General features: G+C 41.6%; 1 protein-coding gene across 10 annotated transcripts in view; it reads right to left on the bottom strand.

Annotated features, from left to right (window-relative positions):
* Window positions 1-25,897, bottom strand: part of KMT2C (lysine methyltransferase 2C) — a 328,257-nt gene that overhangs the window by 126,414 nt on the left and 175,946 nt on the right. For all 10 annotated transcript variants that reach the window (XM_048837560.2, XM_048837566.2, XM_048837562.2 and 7 more), the window contains 6 exons: window positions 24,955-25,117; window positions 17,293-17,464; window positions 14,708-14,822; window positions 9,584-9,756; window positions 8,539-8,702; window positions 4,361-4,474 (listed from right to left, as the gene is read on the bottom strand). In XM_048837560.2, coding sequence (XP_048693517.2) covers window positions 4,361-4,474; window positions 8,539-8,702; window positions 9,584-9,756; window positions 14,708-14,822; window positions 17,293-17,464; window positions 24,955-25,117 — 901 coding nt within the window. The remainder of the gene's footprint in view (window positions 1-4,360; window positions 4,475-8,538; window positions 8,703-9,583; window positions 9,757-14,707; window positions 14,823-17,292; window positions 17,465-24,954; window positions 25,118-25,897) is intronic.

Raw genomic sequence — 25,897 nt, 5'->3', positions numbered from 1 at the left:
CCAGGGAATTAGAGACCAGTCAGTTTAACTTCAGTTCCTGGAAAGACAATGGCGCAAATATTCAAGCAATTAATTTTCAAACACCTAGAAGATAATAAGGTAGTAAGTAACAGTTAACATAGATTTGTGAAGAACAAATCATGTCAAACCAAACTAATAGCTTTCTTTGACAGGGTAACAAGCCTTGTGGATGGGGGAAGTGGTGGATGTGGTATATCTTGACTTTAATAAAGCTTTTGATACTGTCCCTTATGACCTCTTCATAAACAAATAGGAGATAATACTCTAAGATGCATGCATAGCTGTTTGGAAAACTGTTCCCAGAGAGTAGTTATCAGTGGTTCACAGTTCAGCTAGAAGGCCATATCGAGTGGGGTCCCACAGGGATCGGTCCTGAGTCCAATTCTGTTCAATGTCTTCATAAATTATTTATGGCATGGAGAGTACAAGTACAAAGTTGCAGATGATACAAAGCTGGGCGGGTTTGCAAGTGCTTTGGAGGATAGGATTAAAATTCAAAATGATCTGGACAAACCGGAGAAATGGTCTGAAGTAAATAGAAGGAAATTCAATAAGGACAAATGAAAAGTACTCCACTGAGGAAGGAACAACCAATTGCACACACACAAAATGGGACATGTCTGCCTACGAAGGAGTACTGTGGAAAGGATCTGGGGGTCACAAGCTAAATGTGAGTCAACAGTATAACATGTTGCAAAAAAAGCAAACATCATTCTGCGATGTATTAGCAGGAGTACTGTAAGCAAGACACAAGAAGTAATTCTTCCACTCTACTCCATGCTGATCAGGCCTCAACTTGAGTATTGTGTCCAGTTCTGGATGCCACATTTCAAGAAAGATGTGGATAAACTGAAGGAAGTCCAGAGGAGAGCAACAAATATGACTAAAGGCCTAGAAAACATGACCTATGAGAAAGGCTGCGAGTCTTTCACAGAGGTCAGGGAAGTCACAGATTCCATGACCTCCATGAATTCTACAGCTGATCCCAGGACCGCCTAAGCAGCTGGGGCGGCCCTGGGGCCAGCCGCACTGGCTGCTGCTCCGACGGTCCCAGGCAACTGGCCCCAGGCACTACCTTGGAGCAGCGGTCCGGGAGCAGCAGTGGCACCCCAGGTTGCCCTCACCTGGAGGAGCAGTGGCAGGACCCCAGGCCGCCTCTGTCTGGCGGTGCGGTGGTGGCATCAGCAGGGCCCCGGGCTGCCTCCCCTCCCCGCCCTGGAGCAGCAGTGGGGCCCTGGGCTGCCCACCCCCAGAAGCAGCAGTGACAGCAGGGCCCCCAGCTGCACCCCACCCCCAGCAGCATCCGCTTGAGCACACCCCCTCCGTCAGCACCTAAGGTTTAGTTAGGGGTATTTTTAGTAAAAGTCATAGACAGGTCACTGGATGTGACTTTTTGGTTATTGCCTGTGACCTGTCCATGACTTTTACTAAAAATACCTGTGACTAAATTGTAGCCTTACCTATGAGGTAAGATTGAAAAAATTGGTTGTTTAGTCTGGAGAAGAGAAGACTGAGGGGTACATGATAAGAGTTTTCAAGTACATAAAAGGTTGTTGCAAGGAGAAGGGTGAAAAAAATTTCTCATTAACCTCTGAGTTTAGGACAAGTAGCAGTGGTCTTAAATTGCAGCACGGAAGGTTAAGTGGGGACGTTAGGGAAAGCTTCCTAACTGTCAGGGTGGTTAAGCACTGGAACGAATTGTCTAGGGAGGTTGTGGAATCTCCTTCACGGAAGGATTTTAAGAACAGGTTAGACCAACACCTTTCAGGAGTGGTCTAGTTATTACTTAGTCCTGCCTTGAGTGCAGAGGACTGGACTAGATGACATATTGAGGTCCCTTCCAGTCCTACACTTCTCTGATTCAATGATTTTTCAAATAAATAATTTGACAAGTTCATTGATTACATTACTCAATGAAGAAAATTCAGCTAGTCTACCCAAGAGTGCTGGAACAAAATGTCACATGCAGAGAGCCTGATGGTTTAGGCTTTGAATACTTCTGAATTAATGGATGATCAAACACCTAATATTGAAGACAACAGTCTTTCTGATTAGAAGCCAACCTATGTTTTGGCTAAAGCTTTGTAATGCCTTAAATGACTTTTCTTTCCTATGTCTTAGGAAACAAACAAATAACTCCATCCACTAACCAACAGTTACAGCCTTATTATAAGACACTAAAGGTGTCAGATGCTCTAAAGTGCTACAAAAAATACATAAAAATGGAACCACCAACAGGTGCATAGCTATTGTACAAACTTAAGGGTATGAACTTGATACTTAATCCTTGACCTGGTTTACAGTTAAAAGTTAAGCTGACGTAGCTATGTCACTCTGCAGTGTGACAAATCCAAACCCATGAGGGATGTAGCTATGCTACCTGACCCCCAGTGAAGATGAAGCAAAGTTGACAGTGAATGCTTGCCACTCTAGCTACTATCACTCAGGTAGGTGGTGTTCCTACACCAATGGAAAAACCCCTTTTGTTGGTGTATGCTGCACTATGGGGTTACGCTGGCATAGCTACGGCACTGTGGCAATGCCAGCGTAGTCCCCTTAGTGTAGACATGTCCTTTTCGGGCACACACTGTAATTTCTCAAAACCCAAATTTCTGTCAGTTCTCAAGTTGTGTGCAGCAACATACACCATTATTCAAAGAGCAGCAAATATGTGGAAAACATCTTATTCTGGAGAAACTACATATTGTATTCAGAATACAAAATGTTTTCGTAAGAATTTCTCCTGCTGCCCTGTTTTGAAAACAAACACGATAAGGTCTTTTGTGGTTCACTCTTTCAGGCAGTAAACAGATGTCAGATAAAAGATGAGTTGCCTCTTGAACTTAGGAAAAAGTGTACAAAGCTATAGGACTTTGGACTTGGTGGCTCATTTGCTAGTGTTCTACATTTCCATATGAGATACTCAAGTTCTCAGTCTTCTAGCTGACAAGGGCAGGAAGTTCTGAAGGAGTTGCACATTCAGCCAACAGGAAGAAGGGTCTCATGTTAATCAACAGCACCCTTCGTTCCGCTTACCCCAAAGCCAAATAAATAAATACGTATGTTACTTCTCAAAGTGCTTTAAACAGAGTGGGTAGATTCAAGTAAGCAGTGTCAATGGCAATTTTTGAAGGGTGGTCCATCCAGAGTCAGACAAAATGGAAAGGTGATTACAATAAGGAAAATCAAGGGAACTGAATTTAAAGCAGGGGGAAAAAATGGCTTGTATTTTTGCCATGAGCTTCTTTTTATGAGGGTAGAACATCTATTTTAAAAATCCACTTGCATTTGGAAAAAAGATAAAATTATTACAGTAGGTCATATATGGTTGTATGATTAAATCCACGTAGCAAGCATGCTGGAAGCACTCACCTCTTGGGTATGTGGCCCAAAACACACAAGGGAAAATTCAGCCACTCATCCTGTTGTGTGCTATTTGCTAACACATGAGACCATGTGAAAGCATAAGGGATATCATTCCTCTGGGGTCAGAGGCCAGCAGCTGACTAATTAGGCCCACCTGATGCACCTGGGAGAAGACCTGTGTAGCTTAGCAGGCTGTTCTCCATAAAAGGAGGACCAGGAAATAGAAAGGGAGAACTATGATACCTGCCAGAGGCTGAAGCTACATCTGTGAGGAACTGCTCTCAGAAACAAAACGGACAGAAGGGAGATGGTGGGAAGTCCTATTATCACAAAGGCTCTGAGGCAAGAGCCAGGAACTTTTGGGTTGAAGAACTTATGGGGATGAGGGACAGACCTGGGGAGGTTTTGATCTTATTTTGTTGAGGAGACTTGAAAGAAAAGAAACAACAGCAGCTGTCCCTGCTGGAAATTACGTTCCTCAGACTCTGTGAGAAGGTTCCAGGCAGAATTCCCTGGAGAAGGGCACTGGCTCAACAAGAACAAGCCTGGGTCCAACTAGAAGAGGGGCTATATGACAGGCCCCAATCCTTTGCAGACTCATACAGAAAGTTTTGCAATTGAAATTATATGGCAACAAATAATATAATATTTTTCTCTATACTCCACAAATATATAAACATGCCCAGTTTGGTTAGCTTCTATGTCAGGGAATATCCACTCCCAGTAAACATTTAACATTTTTTTCCGCATATAAATGTTCTGCAGACACAGTTTATAATTTTATCCTTGCTTAATGAAAATAATCTTTCAAATAACAAAACATAGTTAGTACAGCCACTGAAGAGTTCTGGTGATGGAATCTATACAATTCATTTGACTCTTCAAAAGGCAGGGAATCTTCCTGTTAGTGTTTATGTAACTCCATGAGCACTTTGTGATTTATTTTGTCTGGCTGTGAACCTCTCATTCTTACCATTTGCAGCACATCCAACTGTTGATTCTTGACCAGGACCATCATCAGTAACTCTTTTTTCCTGAAATGCCACGTCTTCTGCATCACCTCCAATTTCCATTTCATTTGTACAAGCTTAAGGAAAAGCAAAGCATTTATCAATTTTGACATAGCATTTATTGTATTACTTTGGCATCTGTGGTTGCTGTCATTGCTTGACCTTTTTGTTTAACAACATGGTATTTAATTATGTGATCTGAGATAAGGCAAATTAGGACAACTAGAAGGTTAGGTAGAATATACAGCATTTCCTAAAGAGCTTGTCTAAACATGGAGTGATTCAGGAATAGCTATATCTCCATGTATGGAATAACTCAATGTATTGAAAACTCCATGTATGGATACTTATTCTGGAATAAGAGTGTCTTGGCCCTGTTTAACTTAATCTACCCTAATGCTACATCTACACTCAGAGCCTATGCCAGCATAGTCCCCGAATGCAGACACAGCATTCACCAACAGAAGGAGTTTTTCTGCAGACATAGGAACACCACCTCTCTGAATGATGTAAGCTACATTGACAGAAGCCCTCTCCGTTGGCATAGTTGTGTCAATATTATGGTTTTTGTCAGCACAGCTATGTTGATGGGGGTGTGGTTTTTCACAACCATGACCGACATAGCTGTAACAGTTTAAATTTTAAGTGCAGACCAGGCCTAAATGGATTAATTTTAACAGATATAAGGCACTCTTATTCCAGAACAAGAGTGTCTACATGTGGAAGTATTCAGGAATCTATACTGCACTTTAAATTCACAGCCTACTTTAATCCCAATTAACTTTCAAATATAGACAAACCCTAAGGGCCTAATTCTCATTAGTGCTACACCATTCTGACAGTGAAAAGGGGCTGTAAAATGAGTGCAAGTGTAATTTTGTAAACATAATTTACACTCACTTTAAAATCCCTTTACACTGCAAGAGCCATATAGAAGAACTATGGCATAAATGAGAATCAAGCCATAAGGTCCCAAATCCTATAAATAACTTGAAGAATTATGGCTGAAAATATTTATACAAATAAATAATACATGAACACTGTAGACTTATGACATAGTGAAGAGGCTCTAGAGTCTATCAATGTTCAGAACATTGCCCTTTCAACCTACTTTCCTGACACAGCAAACTTAGCCAGTGGAGGCTAAATTTTCCACTTGAGGCATAGGCCTTCTTTCATATACAAGGATCCCATTTCAGCTGCAGGAAGTTGCATGGAGAAAGCATATTAACTCAGGTTCAGAGTAACAGCCGTGTTAGTCTGTATTCGCAAAAAGAAAAGGAGTACTTGTGGCACCTTAGAGACTAACCAATTTATTTGCGCATGAGCTTTCGTGAGCTACAGCTCACTTCATCGGATGCATACCGTGGAAACTGCAGCAGACATTATATACACACAGAGATCATGAAACAATACCTCCTCCCACCCCACTGTCCTGCTGGTAATAGCTTATCTAAAGTGATCATCAAGTTGGGCCATTTCCAGCACAAATCCAGGTTCTCACCCTCTACCCCCCCCCCCCCCCCACAAACTCACTCTCCTGCTGGTAATAGCTCATCCAAAGTGACAACTCTCTTCATAATGTGTATGATAATCAAGGTGGGCCATTTCCTGCACAAATCCAGGTTCTCTCACCCCCTCACCCCCCTCCAAAAACCACACACACAAACTCACTCTCCTGCTGGTAATAGCTTATCCAAAGTGACCGCTCTCCCTACAATGTGCATGATAATCAAGGTGGGCCATTTCCAGCACAAATCCAGGTTTTCTCACCCCCCTCCAAAAACCACACACACAAACTCACTCTCCTGCTGGTAATAGCTCATCCAAAGTGACCGCTCTCCCTACAATGTGCATGATAATCAAGGTGGGCCATTTCCAGCACAAATCCAGGTTTTCTCACCCCCCTCCAAAAACCACACACACAAACTCACTCTCCTGCTGGTAATAGCTCATCCAAAGTGACCGCTCTCCCTACAATGTGCATGATAATCAAGGTGGGCCATTTCCAGCACAAATCCAGGTTTTCTCACCCCCTCACCCCCATACACACACAAACTCACTCTCCTGCTGGTAATAGCTCAGCCAAAGTGACCACTCTCCCTACAATGTGCATGGTAATCAAGGTGGGCCATGTCCAGCACAAATCCAGGCTTTCTCACCCCCCCCCCCCTTTTCCCGGGGACACAGACACACACACAAACTCACTCTCCTGCTGGCAATAGCTCATCCAAACTGACCACTCTCCAAGTTTAAATCCAAGTTTAACCAGAACGTCGGGGGGGGGGAGGGAGAACAAGGGGAAATAGGCTACCTTGCATAATGACTTAGCCACTCCCAGTCTCTATTTAAGCCTAAATTAATAGTATCCAATTTGCAAATGAATTCCAATTCAGCAGTTTCTCGCTGGAGTCTGGATTTGAAGTTTTTTTGTTTTAAGATAGCGACCTTCATGTCTGTGATTGCGTGACCAGAGAGATTGAAGTGTTCTCCGACTGGTTTATGAATGTTATAATTCTTGACATCTGATTTGTGTGCAATGAGCGGTGTTGGGCTGAAGTCCTCATTATGGTGCACACCTACCAGAAGCCTACTTTCTTTTCCCCTAAAAGCCTTTATACCTAATAAAATTAATTAAAATGCAGTAGGCGAAGTAGGGGACAGGGAAAATGTAAAGTATATTCTAATAACTCTAGCTCCTAAATAACTGATCCTCAGACAGCATTAGTGCAAAAAAGCACGACTATTGCTTTTTGTTCAGGAAAGCCTCCTGAAAGTTCAAAAAGCCAGAAACTATTAGGTGATGCTACTTTTAGCACCTAAATAGCCCTCTCAGAGACTATACCAACATTAAAGTGATATTTTAATTTCAATTTGAGGAAACGATCATTTAGATTGGTTCCAAATCTGGGTTTAATGTACAGAAGTAATCTCTTGGGTGTAAAATGCTACATGACTACCCTCCTATAATAGTTTCAGATTTTCACTAGTAGTTGGGATGATAACCTAACTTTCCTCTGAGGAAAAGGATACATTACTCAGTGTTTCATCTGACTAAAAAACATAACCAAAGTAGTATTTTCAATTTAAAGCATTCAAATAAAAGCTTCAATTTATTCAGCAGTGTCTTCATTTTAAGGTTGGAAGGTTTTTAGGATTAGTTTTGTGTGCTAGCTCAAACTTCTCCCTAAATGCCCTAAACACACTATTTGAAAGTTCAATAACCATGAGTAGCCTTTTCAAGATTGAAGTGACCTTTTGCTAACCTGTTGTACATGTTCATTCTAACCTCTGCCATTCATTTATTTATATTTACCTACTGTCACTATCCCTCTCCAAGAACAATTTTTCATTATCCCCTGCTACTCATCAAGGGTGTATACACATGGACAGAGCCAGCATCAAAGATGCTTGTTTACGCAAAGGATTAGCCTGCACACATAGGAGAATTATACTTGACTTTTCTGGTAGTTCAACATTTTCCTCATCACCAATGAAGGAATAATTGGCTCCCTGGGATATAGATACCTTGCAGTTGGTTTCCCTATTTCTTCTAAAAAAAGCTCACAATACATGGATGGCAAGAACTCACAAAGGGCCAGATTGGCTGATGCTGTCAAAGCAGTGCAAGACTTCACTAGTGCCTGCTCCTAATGAAGGTGGTGTTTTTTGTAAAATTTCTAGCCTCTGCCTCCAAGCTTAAACACCAGCCTTATTTCTCCCATTAGACAAAGCATGCATGAGAAGAAGTGCAATCCACAAGACAATGTGGTGTGAAATACCCACGTGTATTCAACTTTTTTTTTCCCCATTACAATTTCACAAGGTGGCAGGTCTAGTGGACAGAGCACCAGACCATGACTTGGGTTCTACTCCCAGCTCTGTTGATGACCTACTGTATAAGCTTGGACAAAACACTTCACATCTTTCTGTTTCCCCTCTCATCTTTGGTCTGTCTTGTCTAATTAGACTGTAAGATCTTTGAGGCAGGGACTGTCTCCTGTCTAAATATTTTGTTTTGAATTAGACCCTTACAATGGCAAAATACATTTCATTGAATGCTGTTTAATGATTTAATTAAATACAGCTTTACCATAACTAACTGTTTGATACTCTCACACTTTGAGAGAGAAATTTTTACCTGTCACACTGACAGATTCAGGAATCAGTCCAGAAGTCTGCATTAGATCACATGGCTGTGTCTGATCCACTTCTTCTAGTTGTTTACAGAGAGTACAGATGTAATCTTTTAACTGTGAATCCAATTCATTACTTGGAGGTTTGTCACATTCTATATGAATCCACCTGGATAGATTATTAAAGTTACATTAATTACAATTAATTCTCATTAAATTATAAAATGTCTTACTAAGAATCAGTCTCTGTCTCTCTCTCTCTTCATTCCAATTCTCAGAGCACGCACAAGCACACGAATGCACACACACCACAAAAGTGTAAACCAATGCCTAAAGGGTGCAATTATAAATTATGACTAAATGTACTTTGACTTATTTAGACAGTAAGGCCTAGAGAATGTGATTCTTTTTCCACCTTAGAACTACTGCTGCTTTGGGGGAGGGAAGAAATAAAAAAAGCTTTCAATACATCAAGGAGAGAACAAATTTAAATATCAGTCTAAACTTTGCTTAAAGCCAACTATGTAACCATAATATTGTTCTAAATGCATATCGATTTAAAGATTTCCCGCCTCTTTCATCCCCCCCATTACTGAGTGAACAGCATGGGTATAACTGGATACAGAATGCCTATTCTATAGGCTTTGCAAAAGAAGACAAATACAAATAATTCTGTTTCTGGTATCTTCATGAAATTAAAATTTATAATAGAAAGAATTTAAAGCTAGTGCTCATAAATGTTATCACTTTGACAGCCCTGGTCAGCTCTAGTCTTCAGTTTACCCACGGAATAAATGCAACATGACTAACTGCAGGGCAAGTTTCTTTGTTATGCCCCAGTCTCTAGGAGGAGAGAGGACAGTTTACTGACCATGCCCATTTATTCATTTGCTGAAATTACAAACAAAGGGACCTATTTATTGACAACTATGGCAATGTTTTATGATGACCCTTGCCAATTAAATGAAGTGAGATGGATGCACTAATTTCAGACAGGCTGCCAAACACATTAAAATCATTTAAGGAGTTGTAGTAAATTCAGCTTCTTACCTTTTGCACATATGACAATGCAACAAGTCTTTCTGCAAGTCTGCGTGGCATGATTTTTCACAAAAAGGACAGGGTAGGTTGTCTTGCTGTTGGTAACAACTATCACACACGAGACAGTTGTGGTGCCACTGACAACTGGTTCGTGTGCCACACTCGGCACACACTCTGCAGTTCTGGGGACCATAAAAAACAGGGATTTAGTTTGTTAATTATGATGCTACACTATCATTAAAGGGGCATTTTTAAAATCCTTTTTTTGGCAAATGCTAGTAAATGATACAAGATTAACCACTCTGACTCCGGAAGTTTTCTATCCACAGAACATGTAAAGCCTGGCAAAAGCAGGAAAAATTTCCTTGCACTGCACTCTCACTTGAAAGGGACACAACCTTGAAAGGGACACAACCAACTGAAGTGGATACTTCAGTCTCTAATCCCATTCAAAATGTCAGCTTCTTGTTCAGGCTACTAACAAGAGGATCAATGAGTACAACCTGTGGTGGTGCTTTTGTGATTCTGACACCTGTATAATGAGAACTGAATTAGGCCTCAACTCATTTCACAAAGGTCACCAAATAAAATTGTATACTAACTATCTTCAGTCCATATTACAATTTTTACATTTATAACTTCAGAACTAATGGTTATCACCTTTTAACAGCACTCATAACTATTCAATTACTGCTCATTTTCTGTGTAGTATACAATGCCAGAAATGTATTAACAAATTATTGCCATTTATGATGACAACAATGGGATAAATTCAGTCTCTTCCTTCACGGTGAAAGAGGGCCTTGTGCAGTTGAATTGTGTTATTTTACTGCACAAGGAGTGTCAGCACAAAGGGAGGCATACGGGGCAGGAAGCAACTACTTCATGGCACAGACTGGAGTGTTGCACAAGCCCCTTCAAGAGCAATGTATGGAGACAGACATGACCAGATGCAGGGAATCCATATGGATCATCCACCTTCCCATCTCCTACACAGGGAGCTGCTTAAGTGCCTATATGGGCTGATTCAGCGACTGAACTGAAGCATGCAGATCTCCCCCTTTCCACATGAAGTGTCTGGGGGTATGCATTAGGATCAGTTGCCTCCATGCTAGCCTTCCTTTCTCTTCTAGAGGCACTCTGAAGGAACTGAACTGAAGTACTCTCCACCAAGCAGCTACGGTGCCACGCCACAACCTGATGGCAGAATGCCTTCAGAGATCACTAGGTTGGGATTTCTGGCCTGTGTTCTATGCAGGTGATCAGACTAGATGATCATTATGGTCACTTCTCACCTGAAAAAAACTATGCATATTATCTTGATACAAAGGGAATGTTATAAAGACAGGGACACAATCACTGGGGGTTGGTGCCCAGGGGCATCCCTCAGCATGCATATCTCCCCCTTCCCATATGAAGTGTATGGGGGAGAGGAGGGAGGAAGGGATGCATTAGGATTAGGTGCCTCCATGCTAGCCTTCCTTTCTCTTCTAGAGGCACTCTGAAGGACTTTTTGTAAGGTCCATGATTTGTGTTTGGGGAGGCAGACTGCTGTGAAAAAGCATGCCATTACCTTACTAAACCTAGAGAACTTTGAAGAGAATCTCCACACAGATGTTAATATAGCTTGAACCTTTATTATTAACTGTTTCTGAGAAGGGCACCCTTCATGTTCTGGAACACCACATGCACCAATGCGCACACACCTTTTGTCTTGGGTGGCTGGCCCCGGTAAATGAAGCAGCTGTGCCAGAACAGGTGCTCCCAGTTTGGCAGGGCAATACCAAAGGCTATAAAGGATCAGGGAGAAACAGAGAGAGACTGAGTCAGAGCAGCCTGAGTCAGTCACAAAAAGGGGCAGATGAGACCTTCCAGAGACCAGAAGAGGTCCCTGAAGGAAGCTGTAGGAGATTCCTGGGGAATGCTGAAGGCAGGAGAGCAACAAGAGGGTTTGCTGGACAACAACCCAAAGCCAGAACGCCAGGGCCGGAGGGTTGGGGAGCACTGAAGGCCAGAGAGCAGCTGAGTGAGTTGCCTAAACCGGAAAGTGAAAGCCAAGGTCTGGAGAGGGCTGAAAGCACAGGAGTAGTGGAGGGGCATATTCGCTATTGTGCCCAAGCTGGAGAGTTGGAACCAGGTGAATAGTTAGAGGGGCAGAGGACTGAGGGGTGCACTCCTGGTGAGAATGATCTCCCAGCAACGTGGCTGTGGGGGCTCCTGCTGGGAAGAGCAGGGTTGCATGCCTGCTGGGAGAAGGACAGAAGAGGACTGACAAGCTGCCTTGATTTTGCAGAAAACATTGAAGGTGTGGTACTTGGGGTATTAAGGGACTGGATGTCCTGGCATTTTAAGGACTATAGGCACTGTATACGATAAATGGACTATGTGTTGGGATTTTTGTTGGCAATTATTTGCACAATGTTTATGTACTAAACCAGTCCTAAGGAGTGATATAACTGAGGCAGGAGAGCCTGGCATAGAGATACTCGGGACTCAGAAGGAAGAAAACTGAGGTAGGCACAATGGCTGTGCCATGGCCTGCTGCAAGAGGATGCTCAAGATGGAGCCACTCCTGGCACTGTTTAAGGTTATTCCAGGGGCAGGAGTCAAATAGGGAAGCCTGTCAGAATGGCACCACTAATAGGAAGATGGGAAGAGCACCAAGAGGCTTGAAGGCCATGAGGTAACACAAGGCCCCCTCACAGAAGACTCTGACCCCAGCAGATGCCCCAAGATTGGTAAGGTTTGGGGCCCAAACTCACTTCCTGTTCCACTTGAAGGGCAGTCCCACACTCTCCCCAAGAAGAAATGATCTGAGGAAAGCTCCAAAAGGGAAATGGGCTGTTCTTCCCCCCACATTCCTTCCCTGAGATTTTATTTTGTTTTGTATCAAAGAGACCAACCTGGCCTAGAGTAATGAACCTTTAGTTTGTTTTGCAGCAGTAACATTATATACATTTTAAAAAATATATGCTTAACACCTTATTGACATTTTACACAATTCTAATAGTGTAACTGCAAGCCTACATTTCACAACTGGATACCCAAGCTACTTTAGGTCACAAGGAAATGCGGTAAGTACATATCACAGATCAGGTTCCAAAAATTGTCCATAACATATCAAATCTTTTTTATATCAGGCAAGAGATTATAATCAAAGCATCAGTATAGTAGAAAGCCAATTTTACAAAATGATGCAATACTCAGAACATTTTTAACCAAAACAATTTATTTGTGACAGGCTGTCATCAAATGGTCTTTTCCTTACAGTCTCTTCCTCCTAAAAACGTGGCTACACTGGGGAGGGGCAGACTGCTATAGATAAAGCTGAAGCCACTAAGCCTGTGACACTGTTCTATCCCCCCAAAAATTATATCTAAAACCATGCAGTTGGTGGAATACCAAAGATCGAACATGATTGATATTGGTGCAGTAAAGTGGCTGTTGCTCATTGTACCACTAATGAACAGCCGCATTCTGTTTGGCAGCATAATCTAGAGGAATGAACACAAGACTGGAAATCAGAAACTCTAGTTCTAACCTCAGGTCTGCACTGACCGGTGTGTGGACTTGGGCAACTTCTTTCAGCTTTATATCTTAATTTTCCAAGCTGTAAAATGTAGGTCAATATACAGTAAAAGCTTTGTTAACCGGCAGGCTGGGGAAATGGGGGGAGTGCTGAAAAGTCAAAAATTCTGGTCAACTAAGAGGGAGAGAGTTTGGGTGCAAGAGGGGGCTCAGGTTAGAGTGCAGGAGGGGGGTGGGGTGCTGGATCCAGGCAGCGCTCACCTTGGGCAGCAACCTGCAAGCGGCAACATGTCTCTGCTGCTCCTAGGCGGAAGCACAGCTAGGTGGTTCTGCGCACTGCCTACGCCTTGCCCCACTCCGAGTGCTGGCTCTGCAGCTCCCATTGACTGGGAACCGTAGCCAATGGGAGCTGTGGGGGCAGCACCTCTGCCTGGGAGCAACAGGGACATGTTGCTGCTTGCAGGGAGCCGCCTGAGGTGAGCACTGTCTGGATCTGGCACCCCGAAATGCCTCCTGCACTCCAATCCCCTGTCCTGAGCCCCCTCCCACATCCAAACTCCCTCCTAGAGCCTGCACCCAGCACCTCCTCCCACACTCCAACCCTCTTGTGGCTGTTCCTCCACCTAGGAGCAGCAGGGACATATCTCCACTTCCGGGGAGCCATGCGGAGACAGGTAGGGAGCCTACTGGCCACACGCCAACCAGACTATAAACTGGATTTTCAATGAAGATCAGAAGTGCTGATTTCTAGAACTTTCCGGTTGGTAAAATACTGGATAACACAGCTTTTACTGAACATACAATGCCTACAGTATTTGCCCTACATGTATATTATCACCATTAAACTTGTGTTCAAAATGCGGCACAAACAAAAAGCACTATATAAAAAACTAAACATGATTAGAATAAAGATTTCTCATGCAGGTTTTACATAAATTGGGAACATCTTATCTACAGAAGTTTATTTTTAAAAACACAATATAATTTTATGAATATGCTGGTTCCTGTCTGGCTGTCATTTTATTAATTTAAAATCAACAAGTAAATAAGCTTTAGGCATCCAGCAAGCTGACTAGCTGGCAGAGATCCTTTCCAGTAGTAGAGGCATCTGGCTCAGAGGCAACAAATTCTCAACTCAAAAGATGAATAAAATAATAAATCATGCAATACTAGGGTAAAGAACTGAATAAAACACATTATGTGAGAAGTCTTTGTGAGAAAGAGCTTCAAGTAAAACAAACAGCATCTTTTTAGCTAGCCTCCATATTTATCTTCACTAGAAAACATCTCCAAAATAATTTACACCATTCAGTATCACATGTATGAAATTCTCTGGGATTAAAAAAGCTAGACTGTTGTCTTTATGTTACACCCATATGCACATCTATATTGATTTAAAAAAAAACCACCACCAAAATACTATTTTCACTAGCCAGGGGATGAATTCAGATACTTTTACTCACTTCAAACAACCTTACTCCACAAATAATCACTCTGGTTTCAATAGCAATAAATATGGAGTAAGGTAATACTCAGCATGAGCAACGATATCAAGGTTTGGCCCCACACAGGTAATGAATAGTTTTTAAAACATATTCAACTTACTTTGCATTTCCAGCCATTTGTTGGTACAGAGTCCATAACTGGTTGTAGACAAAAAGTATGGTACCCTTTGTCACATGTATCACACACCAGCATCTTGTTGTCTTCCCCAGAATGCCTAAGAAATATGTCAATGGAGACACTTAAAGTCTTTTAAAACAGGCTATACTGAAAAACTCTCTTTAGAAAGTATTCTAAGAACAAACCTGGGATAATTGGGCACAGAACTCTCTTTACATCACAATAGCAACATACGGACACAATTTTCAAACATAGGTGCCTAAAGACAGGCTCTTAAATCTATATTAAAGAAACTATAAGTGGTCTTGTTTTCAAAATGGCTGCACACTTTCAACTCCCATGACTTCTGGAAACCAGCCGTTTTTATTTAGATGTCTATACGTGGATTTAAGACCTACCTTTTGACACCTATGTTTGAGAGTTCAAGGAACATCTGACTAGAATTAACATATTTAGATAGAATTCCATCCAGGTGAATCAGCTCAAAATTTGAAACATTCCGCCTTGTGTGTGTCTGGAAAGCCTATGTAATTTTACCTTCTTCTCAAAACAAATGATTCAATGATATTTTTTCAAAAAAGGAATAGTTACCCACAACTTGGCCTGCCAATAAGCCTATGATGACAAACCTATATGCATGCAAATGAGTAAAAATAACTGTTAAGGGAGAAGATTCCAAATCCAATTATCTTACAGATTACGTAGTCGGGCAGATCTTCAGTTGGTGTAATCATCATAGCTCTACAGCCTTCAGTGACAATTGACAGGTAGTGTGTGTGTGTGTGTGTGTGTGTGTGTGTGTGTGTGTGTGTGTGTGTAAAAATAGGCATTTAAAAAAAAATTCCCCATTGAGAAAAGAACAAGCTGAGGATCTGCCCGGTATTTTTAAATATCAAATATATTTTGTGTATTTTTAAGTTCTAATAAATAAACGTAGCAACTGAGTGTACCACTGAGGTTTGGTTTTGATGAAGAAGCATAGTTAAACTGCAGACTCACACTCAGAAGTCATCAGCAAAATGTCATACTGCATATTAGATGCTACTTCGTTATCTGAGAGACATGATATTTTGAGAGAAAGACACAAATGCTGCTCTGAATAGCAAAATGGATAAGACCCTGTCCTATGACACTTGCTTAATTCTGTCACCCTATCCTCAACAAAAAAATATACCGTGTATATAATCACATTTTACTACCTATTCCATTTGCCATTGCGGAGAGGATTTTTTAACATGTCTTCCCATAAGACAATGAAAGTCTTCTCGTGGGTGTACTTTTTAGAATGTGCTCCAATACTAATCCTTGACGGCTGAGATCTACTGTAGTCTGCGTGTGGTGAGAGAACATAACTTTCTTTGAACTTCTTGTTCTTGGTAAATGATGCAGCACTAGAGGTGGTGCATTTTGCCCTATGTATCAGGCATATCAGGCAGCAATTAAGTGGTTATTCACTCTCAGATTGTCCTTGTTGATGTCCATAAAACAGAACAATATTCTTTTTCTTTCTCAATGGGCACTTAAAAATACAACGTGTATTAGATAGATCTTATGCAGAGCTGACCGAGGGGGGGGGGCAATTTGCCCCAGGCCCCGGGGCAATATACTATACTATAGTATTGCAACTTTTTTTTTAATGGAAGGGGCCCCCGAAATTGCTTTGCCCCAGGCAATGGTCTTATGAGAATAATTGTGCAGGTATATTCCAGTCCCCAGTGAACCCTCGCAAAATTAATTTCATTGTTTCAAATGCCTGCCTGTCTTATCAGTGGCTGCTCTTGATTGGTCATCACCTTCAACTTATTTAGGTAAGCCACAAATCTGTTTTAGCAATGACTCATCAGTTCGCTCCCTCTACAAAGTATTCTGAAGTAGAAGGATCAGTCTTGCACAAAGAACGCTTCCAGCCAGTGGTAAAGTACCTAATATCTAGGAGTTCCATTTCAGCTCTTTTTTGAGGAAGATTCAGAAGCTTTGGGATTTGATCAGTTATTTAAGTTAGCACTATGTGCTAAGCCAGGGGTGGCCAACCTGAGCCTGAGAAGGAGCCAGAATTTACCAATGTACATTGCCAAAGAGCCACAGTAATACATCAGCAGCCCCCCATCATCTCCCTGTCTCCACCCCCGCCGGCTCCCAGGACCTCCTCCCCATGGGCAGCTCTGCCAGTCAGCACCTCCTCTTCCCTCCCTCCCGATCAGCTGTTTCATGGTGTGCAGGAGGTTCTGGGGGGAAGAGCGAGGGCATGGCAGGTTCGGGACGGGGTGTGAAGGGGTGGAGTGGGGGCAGGGCCTGTGGCAGAGCCTTGGGTTGATCAGTGAGCACTCCCCGGCACATTGGAAGGAGCACTCCCCAGCACATAGGAGTCGGTGCCTACACAAGGAGCCACATATTAACTTCTGAAGAGCTGCATGTGGCTCCAGAGCCACACATTGGCCATCCCTGTGCTAAGCAGATGTACTTTGGTCTGCAATCTTTACTTTTTTAGAACAAACAAACAGTTTTATTAGTAACATTTTCTTCTTAAAATCTGAGCGTATGTAAAACCATGCCCCATTCTCACTTACTTGCAGTTCTGGCACACTTTGCAGTCAGGACACTGCCAACCTGCTCGTTTTAAAGGTGTAACTTGTATATCCAGGCACATCCCATGGTAATGCTGCCCACAGGTAGTACAAAAAAGTTGATCTAAGAGGTCTCCAGGGCTGTCACACACTGCACAATTTGCTTCTTCCTTTGCTATAATTTAAAAGTTTTCCAATTATTCAGTGAAAAAATTAAAGTTTCCTTGATTTTCTTTCTAAAGCCAAACTTTTCCATACATTTAGAAATCAAGAGGTAAATGTTTTCAAAATATTAATCAAGTTTTTTTTAAAGACTGATATACAGTTCAATAAAATAGAGAATACTATGTAATATTTTAAAATTTTTAATCCATTCAAATTTAATTAGTTTTCCTGATGAATATATGCTCTGGTGGTGGGGTTTTTTTTGTTTTTTTTTTTGTTTTTTTTTGTTCAGATCTGCAGCTACTCTTTTCACACCAAAATTACATACATTTCAAATCTTTAAAAATGAAATCTTACTAAAATAAACAGATTTACTCTCCTCTCCCCCTGAGACTTAAGGCCTATTCCTGTCAGTACAGATTGCAGGAATGAGATTCTCAGTGGTTTTAGTGTTACATTTTGTCCTACCTTTTGTTATTTTATGAAAGCTGCACAGTATTTTTAGCTGGCACACGTACATTTCTTTTACATGCTTTTTTAGTCATTTAGTCTTAGACAGTAGCTTACATTTGGTTAGTACAGCTTCAAGATTTTGTCCCGATATAGCTCCTGTTAGTTTTACAATTACTAATTTAAAATACTACTGAATAAAATGTACTGCTACATGCTTACTTTCTAAGGCTCTGATTCAGGAGCTTCCATGCTCAGGAATGGCCCTTACACATTTGCACATGTGTAAGTCCACTGAAGTCAGGACCTCAAATGCTTTTCTGAATCAAGCCCTAACTCTTTTAAAATGGCAAAAGACTAACAATGAACTTTTATCACCTTCACTGAGAAAACAAGAAATACTAACTCCATTTGTTGCGAGTCACACTATCTTTATGTATATTGTGCATATGTACACACACAAGGACATATGCCAATTGCTGGGTGTAATAACAGACATAATAAATCTATATTAATGTATTCCTTAAGTAAATTGGCCCTACCAAATATTAGTTATATCAAAAACTGTAGCTATGTAATGATGTTTTTGTTTCCATTTTACTAATTTTACACAGAATAACTTTGAAGTAATTTCCTTGCCTATGTCATTAAAAAGGACATGTTTTAAGTACAGATATACAATTATAAATGGCACAGATAATGATGCGTATAATTAAGTTTGCCTGTCATTTTTCATTGTAAGACCCTATTTTTTCAGTTGCTTATAACTTTTCCAAACTTAAAACATTTGAGCTGAAATTTTCTATGCCAGATGTTTACCTCAGGTTTAATTTTTATGGAAAGTTTCAGCTGTAGCAGATTCAGATGCTTCTGAGAATGAGGTTGGGGAAAATGTTTTGACCCATGTTAAAAAAAAATCCATACAACCTTTTCATTGAGAATCACTAGCAACTCCATATTTTGAAGCAGAGACTTGAAATTTAGCAGGGAATGGTTGCTGTGGTATCAGGAACGTACCGTTTGCCAGCGCTGTAATAATTCACCCAAATTTGTATATGCTCAGCAGAAGTGCATTGGAGTTTGGCAGCTAAATTCTCTGAAGATTCTATCTGCACTGGGCATGCACCATCCCCTCGCAGCTCCTACATGCTGACCAGACTGCACATGCAACATCTCACAGAGTGCATTAACATATCATCCCAGGGATGCAGGGGGTGAGCAACTGCCCCTCCCAGGGGCTGGGGACACTGTGGTGCTAAGTGCCAAAACTGAGCGCAGGGAGACTGTCTCTCTTGTGCCCCCAGTGCTTCCTCTGTTGGGCACAAGCAGCAAAGAGGAGTAAACTACCTGATTTGAATTCAGAGTATGAGGAACCATCAAGGGGAAGAGATGGAGGGTGAGAGAAACCTTGCATGGGCAACCTTAATTCAGGCACTTCCTAACCTGAGTCCTTGACTTTAAAATAATAATAATGTTCTAAAACATATTTTATCTATTTGTTCATATAGCAGCTGTTCCCCATCCCATTTTGTTTAGATTACAAATTAAAACACGTACACAGGTTCCATTGCTTCAAGTCCCTATGTTATTAGGTCTGTTTGATTCCACATTATGGAACAGCTGATTTCCATGTGTAATAGTTGACTCTGTTCATGATTTGAATACTCATTCAAGGCACATGATAACATTTAATTCGATCATATTGAATGTGAGGAAACAAAAAACCCTATTCTTTACTTTCCATAAATCAATCTAAATACAACAGATAAATATTCAATTTACCAACTCAATTTATTTTTGTATAATAGCTATTATGCCATCTTCACAAAATGTTTCAGTCAGTTAAAAATGCAGAATTTTTCAAAAAATATAATATAAAGAAGATACTACATGACTAGAAAAACAAATTAGACACGAGAGAAGTGAAGACTGAAAGTGGGCAACACACGCAAGAGAGAAGAGATACTTTCTGTCTCTTTTTTTTTGGTACTATTTGAAATCACTGAGACTGTAATTCGGGGCTGGCAAAGGGATTGCATCAGATAGGGCGTAAGCAATATAGCTAAGAGAGAGGAAGACAAAGGAGGATTCTAGCTGACCAATATAGGAAGTGACTATGTCAGAGAGAATGGATGGAGTGAGGCTGAGAGAGAAGCCAAAAACTAGTGGGTAAATTTTTAATTTTGGTCTTTGAGAAAATGCACCAATAATGTGAATAGATACTAAGGTAGTGTAGACAAGCTTGAACACTGATTGAAAGCAGCATTACTGTTTGTACACAGTGCAAAGAAATTGCAGTTATCTAGACAGGAGACAAGAGAGAACATGGGTGTGGGAAAATGGATGAAAATGCAGATAAAGTTAGAGATCGTTAAGACTGATGAGATTGGAATAATTGATCTTTTGGAGACAGTGTTGACATTATGCAATAAAGGTAGTTTCTGGTGAAGATACAAAAGAAATTTAGCCTGGATTACAAACATAATGGTGGTATAGAATGGTAAGACTGAGCTGTGCATTGAGATGGTTGTAATCAGTGCATGGATTTCCCACAACTTCAGCAATGGCTGCTAAAATCACATTTTACTTTCAAGTAAAAGGCATATATGTACAGTCACTTGAAATTTTCAAATGGTGCAGTGGACTTGGAGGCCAGATCACGGTTTTTCAAGGCACCAGCTGAATGGTCTTAGAGTCTGCAAATTATCAGCATGGTGGCAACACTTTATGACTGTAAAGAGAAATTCTAATTAAGATAATTAAGATTAGCAATATGTGAACCTCAAAAGATTTGGATAAGCACTCACATTGGCTAGAGATTCTGCTTCAATGTGAGGGAGAAATACGAGAACACCTTTTTTCTTTCTGTATTTCAGCACTTCAACTTGACCTCGTGACCAGAACAAAGTGAAGAAGAGTACAAAAATGAGAGACTCTGTGTGCTTTTGTGACTGTGTGTGAGAGAGCTGAATTTAGACAGATTTTTAAAATCTGACAAAGTTTCAGGTTAGGGCTTATTTTGGCCAGAACATTTTGCTTCAAAATCAAGATGTTTGCAGATAATGGAAAATTTTAGTGTAGGTATCAACAGGTAGAAATTTAAGAGAAAAAAAAAAGATTCTAGGGAGGAAAGGGAGGAAGTCTAATTAGATAGGCAAGACATTTGACAATGCAATTTAAACCAATGTATTAAACAGGGATAAGCTTTCCAAGAGTGATCTTAAGTTTAATGGAAATATGATTCTTATAGTAAGATCACAAAGAGAATGTTGAGTTTGAGGAAGCAGCTATGAAAGAGGATTAGGAGCTGTGGAAGGAAAGTTAGAGATTACGAGGTCAAGAGTGCCATGGTGTTGAGCTGGGCTAGTAGGAGTCTTTTGGAGGAACAAGACATAAAAGTTGGATGGACTGTGTGACAAAGTGCAGTATGTCCGAGTCAAATTATGAATTTTATTTTGTTCTATGTGTGGAAAAGTTGGATGTGGTGACTGCACAGGTCTGGACATGCCCAAAGCCAATCTATTGTACTGCATTCCAGACAGCTGCCCTTCCTGGAAAAGGTATCTGACTACTAGTTAAAGAACTAATACTAAGAGCAGGGGTGGGCAAACTTTTTGGCCCGAGGGCCACATAGGCATTGCGAAACTGTATGTAGGGCCAGGTAGGGAAGGCTGTGCCGCACCAAACAGCCTTGCCCCTGCCCCCTATCCGCCCCCTCCCACTTCCCGCCCCCCTCAGAATCCCTGATCCATCCAACACCCCTGCTCCTTGTCCCCTGACTGCCCCCTCCTGAGACCCCTAACCGCCTCCCAGGACTCCACCCCCTATCAACCCCCCCCTGCTCCCTGTCCCATGACTGCCCCGAACCCTGTCCACACCCTCGCCCCCAGACAGGCCCCCCCTGGACTCCCATGCCTATCCAACCCCCCCGCTCCCTGTCCCCTGACCGTCCCCCTCGAACCTCCACCCCCTCCAACCTTCCCTGCTCCCTATCCCCTGTTGCCCTGACCCCTATTCACACCCCCACCCCTAACTGCCCCCTCAGGACTCCACCCCGTATCCAACCCCCCCGGGGGCTAGCATCCCTGTCCGGGAGCTCAGGGGCCAGGCAGGACGGTCCCGTGGGCCGGATGTGGCCTACGGGCCGTAGTTTGTCCACCTCGAAGAGCCTTCAAGACTGTAGTCTGGAGACACCAGATTTTATTGTCTTTCAACTAGTGGCCAACCCCTCCATTGGAATTATATATATCTCTGTGTGTGTGTGTGTGTGTGTGTGTAATCTGTTTATTTAAATTAGATTTGCTTGTGTGTAATATTTTGCCTACTTCCCACTTTCAATTGTTATTTAATAGCTGAATAGGGGTGTATATACATGAGACTCCGCTCTCTCCAACCTTCCTTCCCTCAAATTCAGCTCTGCCCTTAAGCAGAAAAATAAGCAGGATCAGGATGCAAGGGATGCGCTGTCACTTGTCGACATGAAAGCAGCTCGGTGGAAAGAAAAGGCTGTTTGAAAATATCTCCTGGACACATCTGAGCAGCAGCACTTTTCATATGTACTTGTACTACTGACAAGCTTGTACTACTGACTGAGCAGCCAAGTGGGCTAGAGGGCAGGGGAGGAATTCCTGCACACTCCCTTTCCCCTCTGCCCATTCCAGTTATAACACATGACTGAATCATAGTGGATGAAGAAGAATGTTTTACAAATGTATGAATAATTTAGTAAACAAATTACACTTTGGAGGTTGGGCTAAACCTCCCCTAAAAGCAGGAGGAGCAGTGGAAGGGAAACAGGAATTCAGGATTTGCCATACTGGATCAGACAAGTGATCCATGCACTCCAGCAGCCCGTCTCCAATGGAAAACATGAGACCCTTAAGTAGCTATGTCTGAAATGGGCTATGGACAGGGAGTTCTTGGGGCTGTAGCATATCAGAGTGCAGGGAGTTGCAGAGTCTACTATTTTTGAGAAAAACCCACACTGGTGTTGGTCACTTCAGTATACGAACAGCAACTCTAAACCCAGGCTGGCTGCAACAATTCTGTCTGCACTTCCATTGAACATTTATTTTAGTTTCAGAGTAACAGCCGTGTTAGTCTGTATTCGCAAAAAGAAAAGGAGTACTTATGTCCGAGTCAAATTATGAATTTTATTTTGTTAGAGACTAACCAATTTATTTGAGCATAAGCTTTCGTGAGCTACAGCTCACTTCATCGGATGCATACTGTGGAAAGTAGAGAAGATCTTTTTATACACACAAAGCATGAAAAAATGGGTGTTTACCACTACAAAAGGTTTTCTCCCCCCCCCCCCACTTTTCTGTTGGTAATAGCTTATCTAAAGTGATCACTCTCCTTACAATGTATATGATAATCAAGGTGGGCCATTTCCAGCACAAATCCAGGGTTTAACAAGAACGTTGGGGGGGGGGGGAACAAGGGGAAATAGGTTACCTTGCATAATGACTTAGCCACTCCCAGTCTCTATTCAAGCCTAAGTTAATTGTATCCAATTTGCAAATGAATTCCAATTCAAAAGTCTTGGTATGCTTGATAGAGATCTTGTAGGTGTTTGCATTTGTTCCAACCCCTCAGAGACAAACACCTACAAGATCTCTATCAAGCATTCTTACAACTAAAATACCCACCTGCGGAAGTGAAGAAACAGATTGACAGAGCCAGAAGAGTTCCCAGAAGTCACCTACTACAGGACAGGCTTAACAAAGAAAATAACAGAACGCCACTAGCCGTCACCTTCAGCCCCCAACTAAAACCCCTCCAACGCATTATTAAGGATCTACAACCTATCCTGAAGGATGACCAACACTCTCACAAATCTTGGGAGACAGGCCAGTCCTTGCCTACAGACAGCCCCCAACCTGAAGCAAATACTCACCAGCAACCACATACCACACAACAGAACCACTAACCCAGGAACCTATCCTTGCAACAAAGCCCGTTGCCAACTGTGCCCACATATCTATTCAGGGGACACCATCACAGGGCCTAATAACATCAGCCACACTATCAGAGGCTTGTTCACCTGCACAGCCACCAATGTGATATGTGCCAGCAATGCCCCTCTGACGTGTACATTGGTCAAACTGGACAGTCTCTACGTAAAAGAATAAATGGACACAAATCAGATGTCAAGAATTATAACATTCATAAACCAGTCGGAGAACACTTCAATCTCTCTGGTCACACGATTACAGACATGAAAGTTGTGATATTACAACAAAAAAACTTCAAAACCAGATTCCAGAGAGAAACTGTTGAATTGGAATTCATTTGCAAATTGGATACAATTATCTTAGGCTTGAATAGAGACTGGGAGTGGCTGGGTCATTATGCAAGGTAACCTATTTCCCCTTGTTTTTTCCTACCCCCTCCCCGACGTTCTTGCTAAACCCTGGATTTGTGCTGGAAATGGCCCACCTTGATTATCATACACATTGTAAGGAGAGTGATCACTTTAGATAAGCTATTACCAGCAGGAGAGTGGGGTGGGGGGAGAGAAAACCTTTTGTAGTGGTAAACACCCATTTTTTCATGCTTTGTGTGTATAAAGATCTTCTATACTTTCCACAGTATGCATCCGATGAAGTGAGCTGTAGCTCACGAAAGCTTATGCTCAAATAAATTGGTTAGTCTCTAAGGTGCCACAAGTACTCCTTTTCTTTTATTTATTTTAGTGAAACCTTCCTTTTTATTTTTTCAAGCAAATTTGTGGTTAATGGCTTTTTAAAATATGCCTATCTTTATATTTTTTCTAATTTACAGAAGTACTTTAAGAAATGGTTAATCCTGATGCAGGATTGAGCCCATACTTAGTATGCAGGGTGCTGACCACCATGGCCCAATAGTCTTATTGGCTTCAAGGGAGTTATTCACATGCTTATATACAAACACATACTTAAATGCTTCGCTGGATTGGGTCAGGATGCTCAGCATCTTACACAGTGGAGTCCTATATGACCAGAGTGTGAACCTGTGATATAATAACCATATACAGTTCACTTTCTTATTTGAATGTAGCTTACTTACATCTTTCAGGAGCCTGGTCAATATGATCTGGACAAAGGAGAGAGAAGTTACTGAAATCCTGAAAGGTGCCTGCTCCAGCAGCACAGGGGTAATGGTACATCTGGGTACATTTCTCTTCACAGCATTTGATAGTGGCTCCAAGGTGCTTACAATATGCACATCGCTGAAAAACAGACATGCAGTTCTTTTTATGATAAAACTGAATACAAAAACTACAGTTCACAGAAGAAATCCCTTCATTGCACAAATCAGAAAATCCATTCCCATGTCAGCCACTGAGGCCCAGCCAGTGCCAAAGGTCTTAATCACAGAAGCAATGTTACAACCACATATCTACTCTACAGATTTTCACTTTGCAAAGACGGCTGACTGCTTGGAATTTGGTGCTCCCTCATGGTCATTCTGGCTGAAGACTTTTGAGCGGGATTTTCAAGAGTACACAGAGCTGCTTAACTCTGCAAGTGAACAGTAGAATTCCCATTGACTTCACTGGAAGCAGAGCTAGGGCAACGCTGAGAACTGTGGAAAGTCCCAACCCTTAGCTACAATCTGCTTAACCTTCTGAGGTGCATTATGTGGCAATCCCCTAAAATGGCAAACACCAACATACAATCAAAATCTATCCTCATTATTTACTGCTGTCCATATAAACTGACAGCTGCAAGAACCGTTTGCTTCACATGAATAAATCTGCTCTGGTAACTTCAGACTTTTTGATGGTGGAATATATTTTCTTTACTTTTTATCTATTGTCTAATTTTAACTATTTCGTTTGTAAAGAGGCCTGTAAAGTAATTCAGAATAGTGCATGCAGAGGCTATGCATGTTGGTAAGGGCTGTTACTAGAAATGATATACTTCTGATATTGTGAAATAACAGTGTACATTAGAATATGAAAATATGTGAAAGTAAACAGGAAGTATCATGTTCTACTTAAAAGATC

This window comes from Caretta caretta, chromosome 2 (assembly GCF_965140235.1).
Source record: "Caretta caretta isolate rCarCar2 chromosome 2, rCarCar1.hap1, whole genome shotgun sequence".
Taxonomy (NCBI): domain Eukaryota; kingdom Metazoa; phylum Chordata; order Testudines; family Cheloniidae; genus Caretta; species Caretta caretta.
The sequence above is the reverse complement of the archived record's forward strand: the minus strand, read 5'-3'. Positions and strand labels throughout refer to the sequence as shown.